The sequence below is a fragment of the Rana temporaria genome, chromosome 12 (genome assembly GCF_905171775.1).
Source record: "Rana temporaria chromosome 12, aRanTem1.1, whole genome shotgun sequence".
NCBI classification, from domain to species: domain Eukaryota; kingdom Metazoa; phylum Chordata; class Amphibia; order Anura; family Ranidae; genus Rana; species Rana temporaria.
The window spans coordinates 64,457,224-64,475,149 of NC_053500.1; the positions used below are offsets into that span (position 1 = coordinate 64,457,224).

Consider the following 17,926-nt stretch of genomic DNA (forward strand, 5'->3'; position numbering starts at 1 on the left):
GATGAATGGACGGATATCGGATGGGGGAGCCTTCAGGCAGACGGAGTTCGCGCTTCGCCTTCAGGATGATGATCTGTCATTGCCACCGGATGACCAGAATGTAGAAGGCCTGCCATTTGTTTTCCTGGCTGATGAAGCGTTTGCCCTGGGACCCCATCTTATGAGGCCATACCCTCAGCGCACCCTCACCCCAGAGAGGAGTGTCTTTAATTTCCGGCTGGGCCGAGCACGTAGAGTGGTTGAGAACGCTTTTGGCATCATGGCCAGCCGGTTCCGCCTTTTCCTCACCTCTCTCCACATGGCGGAATATAAGTGGAATACTATTATTTTTGCCTGCTGCATTCTCCACAATTTTTTGCGGAGACAATCTCCAAATTATATGGCCCTGGTTGGGCCCGAGGCACAACATTTGACCCCTGCAGAAACTTTGGTGGGCCTTGAAGCTGGCCACACAGGACTGCCCCCCCAGAGTGCCCGTGAAGTCCGGGACAAATACATGGACTATTTCATGGGTAGGGGGGCAATACCAGCTCAAGCAAATTTGCCATAATTGTAGCTTTCAAAAAAATAAATCATAATCTTTTTTCTAAACTTGTTATGTCTTGCTTGTGTTGTTTGGAGTTCTTTACTAAGTGTAACTAAGTGTATTTTCATTATCAACTAGCAAACATTTCCCAGGTGACCCCCAAACCAAACACATAGAAAATTTTACGTATTTTATGAAAAACACCACACACTTTTTTGAGGTTCAAAAGCTCTTTATTTTCTTAATTTATTTATTTTTATTTTTTCATAAATACCCTACAAAAATTTTTGGTATATTTTCTCATACAATATACAATCATTTTTGTATTTTTTTTGGTCATTTTTCTCATACAATATACAATCATTTTTGTATTTTTTTTGGTCATTTTTCTCATACAATATACAATCATTTTTGTATTTTTGTGGGTGATTTTTCTCATACAATATACAATCATTTTTGTATTTTTGTGGGTGATTTTTCTCATACAATATACAATCATTTTTGTATTTTTGTGGGTGATTTTTCTCATACAATATACAATCATTTTTGTATTTTTGTGGGTGATTTTTCTCATACAATATACAATCATTTTTGTATTTTTGTGGGTGATTTTTCTCATACAATATACAATCATTTTTGTATTTTTGTGGGTGATTTTTCTCATACAATATACAATCATTTTTGTATTTTTGTGGGTGATTTTTCTCATACAATATACAATCATTTTTGTAATTTTGTGGGTGATTTTTCTCATACAATATACAATCATTTTTGTAATTTTTTTGGTTTTTTTTTCTTAATAAACATTAAAATCTGGTTATATTATTTTTTTTTTTTTTTTTTTATTAAATAAAGTATAAAATCTGGTTTTATTATTTTTTTGTTTTTTTTTTTATTAAATAAAGTATAAAATCTGGTTTTATTATTTTTTTGGTTTTTTTTTTATTAAATAAAGTATAAAATCTGGTTTTATTATTTTTTTTTTTTTTTTTTATTAAATAAAGTCTAAAATCTGGTTTTATTATTTTTTTGTTTTTTTTTTTATTAAATAAAGTATAAAATCTGGTTTTATTATTTTTTTTTTTTTTTTTTTTATTAAATAAAGTATAAAATCTGGTTTTATTATTTTTTTTTTTTTTTTTTTATTAAATAAAGTATAAAATCTGGTTTTATTATTTTTTTTTTTTTTTTTTATTAAATAAAGTCTAAAATCTGGTTTTATTATTTTTTTGGTTTTTTTTTTATTAAATAAAGTATAAAATCTGGTTTTATTATTTTTTTTTTTTTTTTTTTATTAAATAAACTTCAAAATCTGCTATTTAAATTTTTTTTTGGTATTTTTTTCAGATTCAGACTCTCCCCAAAACATCCAATAAATTTTTTAATTTAGTTTCCACCCTCCTTGCTCTTTCATTATTTTTTCTGTTGGCCAAATGTATCTCCTCCACCTCTTCTCTGCAGGCCCATATTTCCGAGATCAGCATCTGTTTTGTATGCCTGTCCAAGCCACCACCTGATCCTGAAATGTGGGACAAAACAATTTATTTAAATTAGGCAGGCCTACATCTACATTACCTGAAGCTGGGTTAGTTATATGTTACTTTACCTGATGTGGTGGCAGGCTGCGCATCATCACCATCCCTCGGGGGTGTGGCTTGCTGGACTTCTTGCTCCCGTGTTGAAGCTTCATGACGCCCTACGAGAATGAAGAAAATGGAAACAGGATTTTTAGAGCTTATAGGCCTGAAAGAGGAATATGATTCACTTTATAAAATTTCTGGGACTATTGATGTTTAGAAAAACCCCTCAGGGCAAAACACAGGATTGAAGGCATTCACAAAGATCCTGACAAATCTTGTAGCTTTGGTCTACTTTTAAACATGTAAGCCAACAAAGTATACACTGGATCACCTCAGCTCTGTGTGAAGCCCAAAATGGGTTATTAAAGGGGACAACAATTATGCAAATGAGTCCACATGTGTCACCGACTGCTGAGCAGACTCTCCTTTTACTGTATATTTAATTATTAAAAAAAGATTTGTGGTTTTAATAGCACATCTACATAATTTTCACGATTGATCTCACCACAATTTTAAAAAAATGTCATAATTTGTAGGATTTAAAACACAATATTTAGTCGTTCCGAATGGACGTCCAGTTTGACGACAAATTATTGTGCCTAAAAAAATATTACAGTACAACCTGAAATAAAAAACACATGGCGCGGAACAAATCTTACAAAATATATAACAAACTTACTTCTTCTAATCACTCTCCTGATCCTCTTCATTTGTTCCGGCTCACGTTTCTTAAGGTCACACCACCTTTTCCGGATCTGCTCCTTGGACCTTTTCACTCCAAATTTGCGATGGAGACTCCTCCTCACCTTCTCCATTATTGCGGCCTTGACCTTGTTCGGGTACTTATATGGCCCATGCCTCCCATCGTAGTCCTCTGCTTTGAGGATGAGGACCATCTCCACCATTTCCTCAAAGGTCATGTTGGAGGCCTTACAACTGATTCGCCGTGCTGCCATATTCTCCAACATGTGCTTCCAACAAAAAACAGATGGAAAAGGGGCGGGGAAAATACGATACCATGAACGTCAGGGGCGGGGAGACGTGCGTAAAGTCCCACATGCGCGTGTATAAAGGGCTACCACGTGAGTAAAAGGGGCGTTCACAGTTTGTGGAAGACGGCGGAGATAACGATCGGGTCAAAGACCGGTATGTAACTACATTTTACATGTTTTTCTTGATTGAATGATTTTGTGGCCTACATCTTAGGTTCAGAAATTACAACATAGCCAGTTTGAAATTTGAAGGTAATGGTCCGCTATAGTGCCGTCGTACGTAAACAACGCTTTGATTATGCATTTTGATCCAACTACTGTTGTGTGGGCAATCTCGGTTCTCATCAGGATGTCTTCTAAAAACAAGTCGGTTTAAACATGATGCAAATGGTCGCTTTTATGTCTTGACCAAACTATATCGGAGTGCTTTTATCTAACTAACGTTTCATACACAAATGAGGATGAGATCTGGCTTATTAGTTCGACACAACTGGTCATCTGTTTCCTAGGAACTGACCCAACATGATCTGCTGCCAATTCCACCTTGTCGTTTTTGCGACGGAAGATAAGGGGCGGGGGGGAAACATCAATTTTTTTTAAGCATGGGCGGATGTCGTGTGCGGAGTGTATATAAGGCTCGAACACATGTAGCGTCCATACGACCGGGTTGCGTAAGAAAGACGTTTGAACGACAAGCGTGTAGGTATGCTTCGAACTTGGGACAGCAGTGGCATATTCAGGAAAGACAGACATTTAAAGGAGCACTAAGCCAAAATTGTTTGGGGCAGAAATAACTAACTTTACATTATATCAGTCTTGATTTCATGTCCTCATTGTCCCTTTTTGCTTTTAAGCAGCTGTAATCATTTGCATAAATCATCACTTCCTGGTTCTGCTCCCTCTCAAATTTATCAGGGGAGCTTGTCACTGTGGTCTAAGCTGTGTGTCTAAAAATCAACCAAAACAATGCTAATAATTTTTGAAATTAAAATATGCCCTGCTTTTATTTTTTTTGGGTTCTGTGTGTCTCTTTACTTCACAGAAACAATAACTAAATTTAAAACCAAAAGTGAAACTAGAGGCACATTATATGTATGCACTTGTATGTCTCTAGACACTGTAAACAGTAATTTCCTCCAAAAATATAGTTATCCATTAGTGACCCTTTAAGGGCTAGCTTGTGAGAAAGAGTAATTGACTTTCTAGATTGTGTAGTGACATTATTTTTTTATCCTTGGTTTTGGACAGGAAAAGATGAATCTCTTTAACCGACCCGACTTCTTGGAGATCTTCATTGATAGGTGGCAAGAACTTCCTGTTCTGTGGGCCACCAAAGACCCCATCTCTCGAAATAGAGAATTGCGCAAAACTGCACTGGAGAGCCTGCTCCCACTTGTGCGGAGACAGGTGGGGTTTGATGTGACAACTGACCAGTTGGAGGTCAAAATTGGGACCTTGAGAGGCACCTACAGGAAGGCACGCAACAAGGTCTTGGCTTCGATGAGGTCTGGAGCTGGAGCAGGGCGGGTATTTAAACCCAAGTTGTGGTACTACAGCAAACTGAGCTTCCTGGATGAACACCTGGAGGTTAGGGAGTCACTTTCTAGCCTTCGCCCCAGAAGCCACAGAAGCTCCAGCCTTCCCTCCAGCCAACCTGCTGCTCCCTCTGCAGAAGAACCCTCTCAGCAGCCTTCCATCCTGGATGAAGATCCAGATTTGCCCAGCTGGAGCCAGGTATATAGTACTTTCAATGTGCAAATATGTGGTGTTCAAATGTTGTTAAAGAGATGTAAATTAAGATATTAAAGGTAAATAAAAATTAGATCTAAAAGTGTTATTCCTAAAATTTGTCAGTATTGGCCATGAATTTTTGTGGTGTGATTGACCATAAAACATGGGTCAGAATGATTGGCTTAGCTAAGTCGTGACCAAAAAAAATGCAACAGTCAGGAGCTTAAATAAATAAACCAAAAATGTTAAAAAATAGTAAAACTTTACTTTTTTTCCATACACAGGACGAGACCAGGCAGCAGGAGGATCAGGAAAATGCCAGGCAGGAGGAGGACAGGGTGAGTGGCTTGGAGGAGGCTGCAGGCCCAAGTATCTTGGACGTGTTGGCAGGCCCAAGTATCAGTAACGTGGTGGCAGGCCCAAGTGGAGCGGATGAGGTGGCAGGCCCAAGTGGGTTGCACGAGGTTGCTGGGCCAAGCACGAGATGCCAGGTGTCTCCTCTTCGTCTGCGTCCGAGAAGGCAGGTGAGGGATACAAGGGTGCGTGACGCCTCACTAGCCCTCATTCGGGATGCCCATGCAACCCTGCAACAGCCTCCCACTGCTCAGGAGGGATTTGTCACAGTTGTTTTGGCCAAAATGTCAGAAATGACATTAGACCAACGCCTCCTCTTTGAGGGCCTCCTCATCACCCTGGCAAATCAGGGGGTGAGGGGTCTTCTCACAGAGGACACTGTGATTTGCCGCCATCCCCATCCTCACACACCACATAACTCCCAAGCTCCCCCACCTTCTTCTTCTTCTCATGCTCCTTCTCAAGCTCCCCCACCTTCTTCTTCTTCTTCTTTTTCTCATGCTCCTTCTCAAGCTCCCCCACCTTCTTCTTCTTCTCATGCTCCTTCTCAAGCTCCCCCACCTTCTTCTTCTTCTTCTCCTGCTCCTTCTCAAGCTCCCCCACCTTCTTCTTCCTCTTCTTCTCCTGCTCCTTCTGAACATTCTTCTTCCTCTTCTTCTCCTGCTCCATCTGAACATTCTTCTTCCTCTTCTTCTCCTGCTCCATCTGAACATTCTTCTTCCTCTTCTTCTCCTGCTCCATCTGAACATTCTTCTTCCTCTTCTTCTCCTGCTCCATCTGAACATTCTGCTTCCTCTTCTTCTTCTTCTACTACTCCTCCTCCTTCTACTGCTCCTCCTCCTTCTACTGCTCCTCCTCCTTCTACTGCTCCTCCTCCTTCTACTCCTCCTCCTTCTACTCCTCCTCCTTCTACTGCTCCTCCTCCTTCTACTCCTCCTCCTTCTACTGCTCCTCCTCCTTCTACTCCTCCTTCTACTGCTCCTCCTCCTTCTACTCCTCCTCCTTCTACTGCTCCTCCTCCTTCTACTGCTCCTCCTCCTCCTCCACCTCCTCCTCCACCACCGTCGGCTACTCATCCTCCACCACCTTCGTCTACTCCTCCTCCTGGCATGAGTACTACCCCTGTGGCACCACCTCCAGCCAGGCATAAGAGGAAGGCTGCTGAGAAGGCTGCAGAGAAGGTGAAAGAGCAGGCTGCAGGGAAGCCACCAAGGAAGGCCTTGAAGAAATCAAGAAAGTGACTCCCTTACTTCCATGTGGTGTACCAGAGTTCAGGCTGCTGTAGTACCACAACCTGGTGACATCTGCCTGCCCTGCTCCAGTTTCTGACCTCGGGGAGTCCAAGACCTTGATGCGTGACTTCCTGAATGAACCTCTCAAGTCCCCATTTTGGCCTCCAACTGATCACCAGTCACATCAGGCCACACCTGGCTGTGCACAAATGGCAGCAAGCTCTCCAGTGCTGACTTTTGCATATCAAATTTTTTTTTATTACCAAAATAAATGGTACATTTTTTTTTTACAGTTCATACTTGTCCTTGTATTTTTTTACATTTCAATTTTGCAAGTGAGAAGGCAGGTTCTTATTTTGTAAAAATTGGATATAAGGTGTAATTTGAAAGGGACACATGAGATAAGACAAAGCAATAAGGTTTCTATGGGGGGAACTTGACATTACAAAAAATAAAAGGATTAGCATTTTTTAAAAATTAAAAAATAAGGTGATTAAAAGCAGGATTTAAAACACACGACCAAAATAAGGTGACAATAAAAAAAAAAAAAAATATTGAGTCCAGTAAGAAAAAGGTTCCACCTAATTTTAAGGAACTCTGTGTGAATATCGTAAAAAAAAAATTAGTATATTGCTGTTTTGTGCCCTTAGGAAAAATTGTGTAAAGCGCTGCAAATAAACGATTAAATAATGTTGGAAGCGACACGAATGTGCTATCTCCAATCCAAACGCTAGTTTTACCTATGTTGGTCTCCAGTGTCTAAGTTTTTGACAAGTTTCTTAGCATACACACGACCGAGTTTCTCGTTTAAAAAACAGCCCGATGAAGAACTCGTCGAGCCAAAATCCACTGCCATCGAGAAAATAGAGAACCTGCTCTCTATTTGCTCGACGAGTTCCTCGGCGGCTCCATCGGGCCAAAAATGTACACACGACCGAGTTTCTCGACAGAATCCGGCTCTTCACCGAGATTCTCGACGAATTCTGCCGAGAAACTCTGTCGTGTGTACGAGGCCTATCTCTATGTTTAATGTCTATTTAACCGCTTATGGACCACAGCCTTTTCACTTAGGCCGGGGGGCCCTGCTGCGCTGGATCACGTACTGTACATGCACATGATCCAGCAATCTGTGCTGTCATTTGGTACAGTACAAATTGGTCAGCAGGTCCTGGTCAATAATTTATGACGGGACTAGCTTATTGGCTTGGCAAATCAAACTACAGAGCCCTGTGTTTACTAACAACACAGGGCTCTGTACAGAGAGCAGCAATGTGGCTGTGTTTTCTCCCTGCAAAGCATTGTTAGGCACACAGTTAACCTTTTGATTGCCCCTAGATGTTAACCCCTTCCCAACCAGTGTCATTAGTACAGTGACAGTCAGGGGAGGCCTGTCCATTAAGGGCGCATGGGGAAAGGGTTGCCGTTTTTTTTAAGCACCTGATTAGAGCCAGAGGCTCTAATAGGCTTCAAAATAGAGTGGGAAGAGCACTAATAACCGAGCCCATCCAAGTGTGTTACAATCAGTGTTACAATAGGGAATGAATATTCCCTACTGTAACACTGATCCTCCTCTTGACCAAGCAGGAAGTGGGTCTTGAGACCCATCACCCGATTGGCTGGCTCAAAGGACAGGCGTTCCTAGGAGGAGGGAAGGAGACGCACAGCAGAAGGAAGGAGAGGACACTGGAGCCGATGCCCGCTGCCATCTAGATAGGGTAACTGCCGGACCGATTGGCAGACAGCGAGCGGAGGTTGTTGCCCTCCCCCTCCCAAAAAAAAAGACCATCCGCCACTGGTAACAGTGTACAGTATTAGCACTGATCACTGTATTTCTGTCACTATTGCTGTCAGTTAGTGTCCTTCCCAGCCAGCATCAGTTAGTGTCAGATTGCAATCGCACTCTCACACTGATCACCGCCATTACCAGTATCGAGTCATAGCTGCGTAAATTCCAGTATATATACCATAGTTTATAGACGCTTTGACTTTTGCACAAACCAAATAATATACACTTATTGGGGCAGATCCACATACATCTGCGTGGGCGCAGCGTATGTGAGATACGCTACGCCGCTGTAACTTACTTACTGCTATTCTTTGAAACCTGAAAGAATTTGCGCCGTAAGTTAAGGCGGCGTAGGGTATCTCTTGCGGCATAAGGGCGCGGAATTCAAATGCGGCGAGTAGGGGGCGTGTTTCATTTAAATGAAGCGCGTCCCCGCGCCGAACGAACTGCGCATGCCCTGTCCGTCAAAACTCCCAGGGTGCATTGCTCCAAATGACTTAGCAAGGACATCATTGTTTTCGACGTTAACGTAAATGGCGTCCAGCCCCATTCACAGACGACTTACGCAAACAACGTAAAATTTTCAAAATTATACGCGGGAACGACGGCCATACTTAACATTGAGTATGCCACCAGATAGCAGCTTTAACTATACGCCGGAGAAAGCCGAACGGAAACGACGTAAAAGAATGCGACGGCCGCTCGAACGTTCGTGGATCGTCGGAAATAGCTCATTTGCATACTCGACGTGGATTAAGATGGGAACGCCACCTAGCGGACGTCGAAAAATTGCATCTAAGATCCGAAGGCGTACGAAGATGTACGCCTGTCGGATCTAACCCAGATGCCGTCATATCTTGTTTAGAGGATTCAAAACAAAGATACGACGCGGGAATTTTGAAATTACGTCAGCGTATCAATAAATACGCCGGCGTACTTTCTTTGTGGATCTACCCCTACGGGTTTTTCTTTTTACCAAAGAAATGTAGCAGAATACACTTTGGCCTAAACTTATGAAGAAATTTGATTTTTCCATTGTTTTAAAACAGAAAGTAGAAAATATATATTTTTTTCATTTAAATAATAAAAAACCCAGTGGTGGTCAAATACCACCAAAAGAAAGCTCTATTTGTGTGAAAAAATGATATCAATATTATTTGTGTACAGTGCTGCATGACCAGGGGTCAAGTCCTGGGGAAAAAAGTGTGGGAACTCCCACCCAAGATCCACTCCCCCACAAAAAAATTGAAAAATTATACGCTTTAAGCAAGTTCTTTCTAAATCCTGCGATAACTCGCAGCAGACCTCCGCAATGTCTCCTGGGAACAATGACAAAAGCTCCCAGGAGACATTGCGGCATCGAGGAAGTGACAGAATACCCGCACACTACCCGATGAATCCATATACAGGAAGCGGCCAGTAACATAAAGGATTATTAAGGTTCGCGCTGGGCATCGCCGCTTTGGATTGGCTCGGGCAGCTCGGCTGCTCTCGGATGCTCTAGTCCTGCAAAGGGAACTGAGTTCCTGCTGTGAAAAAAGTGCAGGAACTCCGTTCCCACGCGTTCCCGCAGGACTTGAGCCCTGTGCATGACCAATTGCGTGACCAATTCCCAGTTAAAGTAGTGCAGTGTTGAATAGCAAAAATTCCCTGGTCATGAAGGGGGTAAAATCTTCCGGAGCTTAAGTGAATAAAGAGTTTGTTTGGGCCAAGCTGGCCTAAATAAAATATTTACTACACTAACAGGTGCATTTGCTGGGCTATGTACAGTATACAAAGCTGTATACAGAGCTGTGCCAGGCAGTGGAATGGGGACTTCCTGTACCACTGCTTTAACAAAATAGAGGGTTGGAGGAGTTGGGCTTAGTGCTGCTCAGCCATTCACTGTGTCAGTCAGGCTCATAGGGCCAGTAGCTATGGCAGTGGAAAGTTTCACACAGAAACCAGCAAGATAAATGCACAAGCAGATCCCGCTGGTGTGTGATGTGGGCTCACCCAAGGTTCGGGGTCTAAGCTCCTAACCAGTATTCACCAGATACTGATGACAGTGATGGTTTTGCAGTGTGCTAGCGCCAGATTGCAGTCCTTAGGATTGCCCCACCAGGAAGTGATCAAGTGGGCTCTGGTAACCGATTTAGCAGGTAGGGATCAAGCAGAAGCATAGTCAGTAAACAAGCCAAAGGTCACTAACAAGTTGTTACAGGTTGGGACCAAGCAGAACCGTAGTCAAGGAACAAGTCAAAGGTCTGTAACGAGTGGTAGTGAAGATACGGACATTAGCAGGAGCACAAGGAGCAAGATATTGTCTGGAAAGAGCACAATAATCTGGCAAACAGGAAGTGCAAAGACATAGCTAGGAAGTTCATGGGAGGAGCAAGGAGTTAAAGATTCACTGGAAACAAGAAGACAAAAATTACCCAATCACCCCATCCACACACTTGATTCGGATGGGGGAATCCCTTCTGCTCAGTTATTGTATTCTGACAACAGGATGACTCCCCCTCCGTCAGAATACACTGATCAGTGTTGCCGGCTATAGTCATTAATATGTTATTAGCATTGTAGTGATCTGTTTACTGTTGTTTACAGCAGGTGTGAAATACTGTATTCCAAGAAACTACATTTTTTGTGTTTTATTCACTATCTACTGCATTTGTTGTTATTTTACAAATAAACATTTAATACGTGAAAAGCTTCTTAGAGCACTATCAGTTATATTAAGAATTTACTTCTTTCAGCAAAGCTAAAATCATTTTGGCTAATGATAATACAAGACAACTAAAGCTCCATCTATTGTTTGGACAGAGGACTATTTGTTGTTGTTGTTCAGTCATTTGGTCATGTCCGACTCTTCGTGACCTCATGGACCATAGCACGCCAGGCTTTTCTATCCTCCACTGCCTCACAGAGCTTGCTTAACTTCATGTTCATTGTTTCCCAGCATCCGGGTCTTTTCTAATGAGTTCTCACTTAGGTAGCCAAAGTATTTGAGTTTCAGCTTCAGGATCTGTTCTTCCAGTGAATATTCCGGATTGATTTCCTTCAAGATTGACTGGTTTGATCTTCTTGCCATCCGAGGGACTTTCAAGAGTCCCTTGGATGGCACTCCAACACCATAGTTCAAAAGCATTAATTCTGGGTGGCTACCTGCAGGGACACTAGGGAGCGGTTTGACACTATCTGGGCACCCTGGCTACAACACACATCCGGTGAGGGGCATACTAGCTCATTATGATCAACTTACCTGAGAACGAAGCCCCCGAAGTTCTCCTTTGTGTCCTCTGCCGCCAAGTCTCCGGCGATCTTCTTCCTGTAATCGCCGCTACGGCGCTGTGATTGGCCTGAGCGGCGATGACGTCATTCCCGCGCTTGCGCGTGGGAGCCGTCAAACACGGCATTGCCGTGTGTAGGACAGCTATTGTTAGTGCGCCTGCGCGCCGTTGTCTTTCCCATTCAGTATTTACCTAACTAGAAAAAAAAATGTTTGAAAGTTTTTTTTGTCATGATGAGAATTAAAATTAGAAATAAATATTGTAGAAAGCCATAATACATTACCCTTTACTAGCAATATCTGAAAATAAAATGCACTCATCTCATTGGTGGACCTTTGTGTTTGCGCAGGGAGCAGTGACCCCTTTGTACAGCTGACGCTGGAACCTAAGCACATTTTTCCAGCGGTGGAGCCACGCTGCACACAGATCATGAAGAATGAGCTGAACCCTCTTTATGATGAGACATTTGACTTGTGAGTGATTCTAACATATTAAACAAACATAAGGAACCCTGAAAAATAAATATCAATGTAGTTATTTAAATATGAACATTAGATATAGACAATACAGTGGTCATGTATATGAACAGACATCATTATTTTTTTTCAGCCTGGTGACCCCAGAGCAATGTGAGGTTACTGGAGCCTGTGTCCTACTTACGGTGTTTGACTATGACACCCTTCTTTCTAATGAACTGGAGGGTGAAGCTTTTCTAGATCTTGCAGATGTGCCAGGATTAAAAGATGACACAGTGACCAACATCCCACAGAAGCGGCTGCCCCTCAGTCACCCAAAACACAATGGTTTGTACTCCATTTCATGACATCACTGGTTTATTATTTTGGTTATGATGCTTTAAAACCCTATACAGTATGCCTGCCCCTGAATCACATATTTAGACCAGTCTTGTTATTTTTATATTTGTTATTAACTGTGCATGTACATACCTGGGACCTTCTGATTATTGCAATTCCTGAGAATGAGGGTGAAGTTGGGGGTGGGATTAATCCATACTTGTAATGTAGAGTGTCACACTGAAGGGTGTGGCCAAACTATAATTAAAACTCACAAAGACACAAGCTAAGCTATATATGTTAATAGTCTATAGGCAAGATTCATCCACTCCTACCCCAATAACACCAAGAACTACTGTTTTTACCTAAATGGATATGAGATTCTTCCTCCAGTATCTCCTGCCACCCTCCTTCTACTAAATATCCCTAGTGACCATACCTGTGCACCTACCAATTGTGGGGAAACTGGCTCCCCAGGTAGTGGTGGCACAGATTCAGTTCAGGGCACTCTTCATCTTTCCTCTCTGGATGAAGGTATTGGGTGCAGATCCTCAGGATGCTCCAGGCCAGAACCAACTGGGAACTATGTAGAAACATGAGAGGCTCATCTTGCAGGATCTGCTCAATATTCCCATCTGGGAGATCCAAGATATCAGTAAACCTATCCATCTCCAGCTGACCACTTTGTTAGCAAAGCTGCTTGGTCAGATAATCAGTGATTGCATTGAATGTTTGAAAACATGCTGTGAAGACCACAATGAGTGAAATAGCTGCGGTCTTGCAGTTCAGAGTATGTACTTATTCATTGTAATGTGTAACCAATCAGACATTCTGGAACTGCAGCCAATCAGTGAAAGTCTGACACTGTAACATGACAGAATCAGAACTTCCCAATTGGCTGCAGTATCAAGATGCCTGACTGGTTACACGTTGAAAGTACATTACAGCGGCGGCTGGTGGTTTTTGTTCGGGGGGCAGCAACACTTATCCCATAGTCGGTGGGAATCAGCGGGCACACAGCATTGGGGATCAGCGGGCACATGCGGCAGGCATCTGGCAGCATCTCCTGTGTCCTCTTATCTTCTGAGATCACGGTGGCTTCTGCCATGCGTCTCCTCCCCTTTTCCTAGGCATCCAATAGGATCGCCTGACCTTTCAGCCAATCAGGAAACTGGTATCAGACACACGCTTCCTGATTGGCGGAGAGGCAAAGCGAATATCCATTTGCTTTTCTAACATACCTGGGTGGGCTCCAAGCGCAATGCTCTGCGCTCTGAGTCCACCCTATATTGAAGCCTATTAGAGCCTACAGTATGGCTCTAATCAGGTGCTTCCAAAAAACACCCCTGCCACTGTAATTCAGGTGCCCGGCATCCTGAAAGGGTCTGGCTGCGGCAGCCGTAAATAGATTCATGCAATGCATGAATATCTAATAACTATATAGGGGGTGTTGCGGATAGAGGGAGCGGCGCCCGTGTGCCCTTAATGGACAGGTCGCCCCTAGTGCAATGTCTGAAATATGGGGCCACGGGCTTTTCACTGCATTTATCCTGGTAATGACTTGGCACTGCCGGTAAGCTCACTGGTATGTACATAGTTTTGACTAATGATCTCCATAAATAGGTTTAAACCTTTCCCATCCACCCTTTAATTGGGTCTCAAAGCTGTGAGTGGGATGGATTTTCGGATCACTTAACCATTGTGATTGGCGTTCACAGCGGTCACATAATTGGGAGTCTGTCCTGGTGGCTCCCAATCATAACTAGAGACTGGAAGCTGTCATCTAAGAAAACCTCAGCTGCCATGGACACAAATGTGCAATGTGTGCAATTGAGCCAACCCTCCTTGCTGCTGCACATATGTGTTACATGGTCAGCAAGAGGTTAAAGAGAAAGTGCTGTTTTCTGCCTTAAACTGCAGTGCTCTGTATTGGCAGAGCTGAGTAAAAGCCACACCCCTTAGCACATGAAAGGGGAGGGGCTATATCCAGTCTGTTACACCTAGTCTACCTATTAGACTGCATAGTCATATTTAGACCCTCTGCACAACCAATGAAATCTAGAGCAGTGGTCTCCAAACTGTGGCCTGGGAGCCAGATGTGGCCATTTGCTCATTTCTATCTGGCTCTTGGGGCACTATTTTCATCCACTGATACCAACAATGGGACTTGATTCCCCCCACTGACACCAATGAACAGGCAGAATTCCTTCCAATTACACCAACAATGGGGCACAATGATAGGGTACAATTCCTCCCACCTACAACAGCGATGAGACGCTATTCCTCCCACTGACCCCAAAGATGGTGCATTGTTTATTCCCACTGACGTCAGGACCCTTTCAACTTCCAATGGCCACAGTCTGGTCCCACTTACGCCTGAAAGACAGTAAACTGGGCCTTTGTTTACAAAGTTTGGAGCCCTTGATCTAGAGTAAGACTAAAACAATAGAGGTTGCTAGCACAAAGTGACTGCATATCTATTTCTGTGACTTTAATTGGGCTTTAATAAACCTTTAAATGGTCTCTTGCTTGAACAAAACAAACGTTTTTGTTATGAACAGGCTGGAGACATCAGTGCCGGACAACAAGCCAAACAAAACTAAACATATCCATTAATGGCATTCAGATAACCCTGCAGGACACAGGCCAACGTCACAATGACAGGACTGCTAGTCCTTCCTGTTTTGCAAACTTTGATAATTAGCAGTGTGCCTCTTATTTCAGGGGATCGAATCCTGCAGCTCTTGGAATGTCGTCGTTCTGAAAAGGAAGCTGTCCTGTTTGTCAAACTTCGCAGGCAGAGAGCTCGTCAGTCAAGGGAAAGTGAACGATGACCTTGGCCCAGGGGAGGCCATACAGAACAACCTGTCATTTACTGGCCTAGAGGCCCTTTCTGCACTCAGTGTACATTTGCAAACCTTCTACATAGACTAATAGGGAACTCCAGGCAAGCTGCTAAAGATACAGCTGAAATGTGTATGTCTTCACCTTTTTTTCAGCCAAGTTATCAGTAATTCTGTACAGTCAGTCTTGCAATTCCACATATTTTCCATGCTGCACAGCTAGAACAAAAAATATTCCTGTATTGCAGCCGATTCCTGATGTAAGTTATGCTTTCTGGATCTCTTCTTTGCCGAATGGACAAAATTGAAGGTACCATCCAATGACAGACTTCTGGCAGGTGAACAGCCGGACTGGTGTGTCTGGGGCCCACCCGAGGAAGTAAGGAGGGTCCACCATGTGGCACATTGTTAGTAGAGATTACTGTGACTGGGCATGGTTAAAGTGGTATTAATTAACAGCTGCAGCTTATTCTATATACAAACATAGGACCAGACCAGTTTTCATTCAGTTCACTTCACTGCTATGATATATACAGTATGTTTCACAAAATTACAGAGACTGTTACCATATTACATATGACTGTCATAAATTGCTTGTGTTAATGAAAACCTCTCTCAGAGACTGTTCACATGGAGCAAAATACTGTCAGAGACCACTTTAAACTCTCAAAAACTACTCACATGGACCAAAATCCTGTCAGAGACCGCAGAAATGAAAAAAAAAAAACACTCTCAAAGACCACTTGTGTAAACCAAAACCTTGCATGGAAAAAATCCAGTCAGAGACCACTCGCACGGAACAGAATCCAGTCAGAGACCACTCACAGGGAACAGAATTCTGTGAGAGATTGCTTTTATAAACCAAAACCACTCAGAAAAAAACTGCTCACATGGAACAAAATCCTGTTAGGGACTGCTCGTAATAAACCAAAACCACCTTCAGAGACAAGATTCCGCTTGTATAAACCAAAACCACACTGAGACCACTTGTGTAAACCAAAACCTCTCTCAGAAATTGCTTGCATGGAAAACAGTCAGTCAGAGACCGGCAGCTCACATGGAACAATATCCAGTCAGACTGCTCACATCGAACAAAATCCTGTCAGAGACTGCACTCATGTTCACCATTGTTGTCTACTGCCAGAAAATGTTCAGTAGACAGAAAAATCTACACTTAGGTAAAGTCAACAGTAATCAATCATAGGCGTGCACACAGGGTGTGCCAGGTGTGCCCAGGCACACCCTAATCATCCTGTGCAGCACAGATTTCCCCTACTGCCCTAGCCCTTTCCCCCAGAGCACTTCCGAATTTCCGCCTCTCCTCTCCTGCCTGCTGCTGCTGTGGGGATATTTCAGAGTGAGTGAGGGAAGGGGCCGATAAATATTTAATTTACTGGCCCCTTCCCATTCTGAATTAACACCGTGAGTGATCGGTAGTGTGTGTTTGAGCTTTGGGGTGCACACCCTAATGCATTTGTTTTCGCACACCTATGACAGTAATATATATATATATATATATATATATATATATATATATATATATATAGGCCCAAGCTTCTCCCAGCACCAGCGTATAGATAGGTTAAATTGCTGTACATATCAGACCTCCCAACTGAATTTGAAAAAGAGGGAGACCCTTTTCACACTGAGGCAGTCTGAGGCGCCTGTAAAGCACCTGAAAACTGCCTCCCATTCCACCGAATGTGAAAGCCTGAGTCATTTCACACCCGGCAGTGCGCTTGCGGGACAATCAAAAAAGTCCTGTAAGCAGTATCTTTGGGGCGGTTTGGGGATGCTGTATATAGCCCCTGCCCATTGCAATGAATAGGTAGCGCTTCCGAAGCGTCTGAAAAGTGCTTCCGAATCGCCGCAACAGGGACGTTTTTAACCCCTTCTTCAGGCACTAGGGGGGGGTTACAAGCACCTGCTAGTGGCTGAAAATCGCAGCTTAAACAGCTCTAAAGCGCCCCGTAAATAAGCAGCGCTTTAGCGCTAACGCACGAGCGGCCCCAGTGTGAAAGGGGTCAGACAGCTAGGAGCAGAGTTATGTGGCACGCTTGTATTTAGCTGCTTCCTTGGAGTTCCGCTTTAACTATTCCCTTCCTCCTATGCTGCACCACACTGGCTATGACTGTCTGATTCGACTATAAAAATGTCTGAACAGTAAAAACATTTTACATGTTCAACACATGCCTAATGTAAGAAATGTCAAAGGCAAAGATGTATACTTTATACAGCCTGCAGTTTATACAAAAATTCTAATATATTTCATCTTTAGGCTCCATGTACACGGGACGTTTTTACAACTGCTCCTAAATGATTAAACTTGACAGATAGTAACCCACGTTTAAAACGTCCATTTTGACGCATTTACATGCAGCGTTTTGCCACGTTTGCGTTTAGAAGCGTTTCTTTAAATGGTCAAAAATGAAAAACTCCTATAAACTAAACACTGCTTAATACGGGTTACCGCGTTTAGTCACATTTGGCATCTTAAACGTGCAAATCTTCTGCGTCTGAACCCATTTTTTTGCTTTCAAAGAAACGCTGTTAAACGCAACTACCTAAAAACGGCAATAAATGAGACTGTGTACATGGTCACATAGGATAACATTGAATGAGTTCAGGAGCAGTTGAAAAAAGCATCCAACTGCCTCTGAATGTACGTTTAGCAGCATCCCGTGTACATGGGGCCTTATTGTGTCTGTACAAGAATGACTTGTATTAATAAAATATATATTAAAAATGAAAGAGAAACTTTTACAGCGGTACTATGTAAAGATAAGCAGAGCAAAGTAAAAGAGTAATTTGTTAAA

The 17,926-nt window shown here is 42.8% G+C and overlaps 1 protein-coding gene across 1 annotated transcript in view; it reads left to right on the forward strand.

Annotated features, from left to right (window-relative positions):
- Nucleotides 1-15,840, forward strand: part of UNC13D (unc-13 homolog D) — a 178,079-nt gene extending 162,239 nt beyond the window's left edge. The window contains exons 31-33 of the mRNA XM_040331480.1: nucleotides 11,823-11,946; nucleotides 12,083-12,276; nucleotides 14,992-15,840. Coding sequence (XP_040187414.1) covers nucleotides 11,823-11,946; nucleotides 12,083-12,276; nucleotides 14,992-15,101 — 428 coding nt within the window. The 3' untranslated portion in view covers nucleotides 15,102-15,840. The remainder of the gene's footprint in view (nucleotides 1-11,822; nucleotides 11,947-12,082; nucleotides 12,277-14,991) is intronic.
- The last annotated feature ends 2,086 nt before the right edge of the window (nucleotides 15,841-17,926 follow it).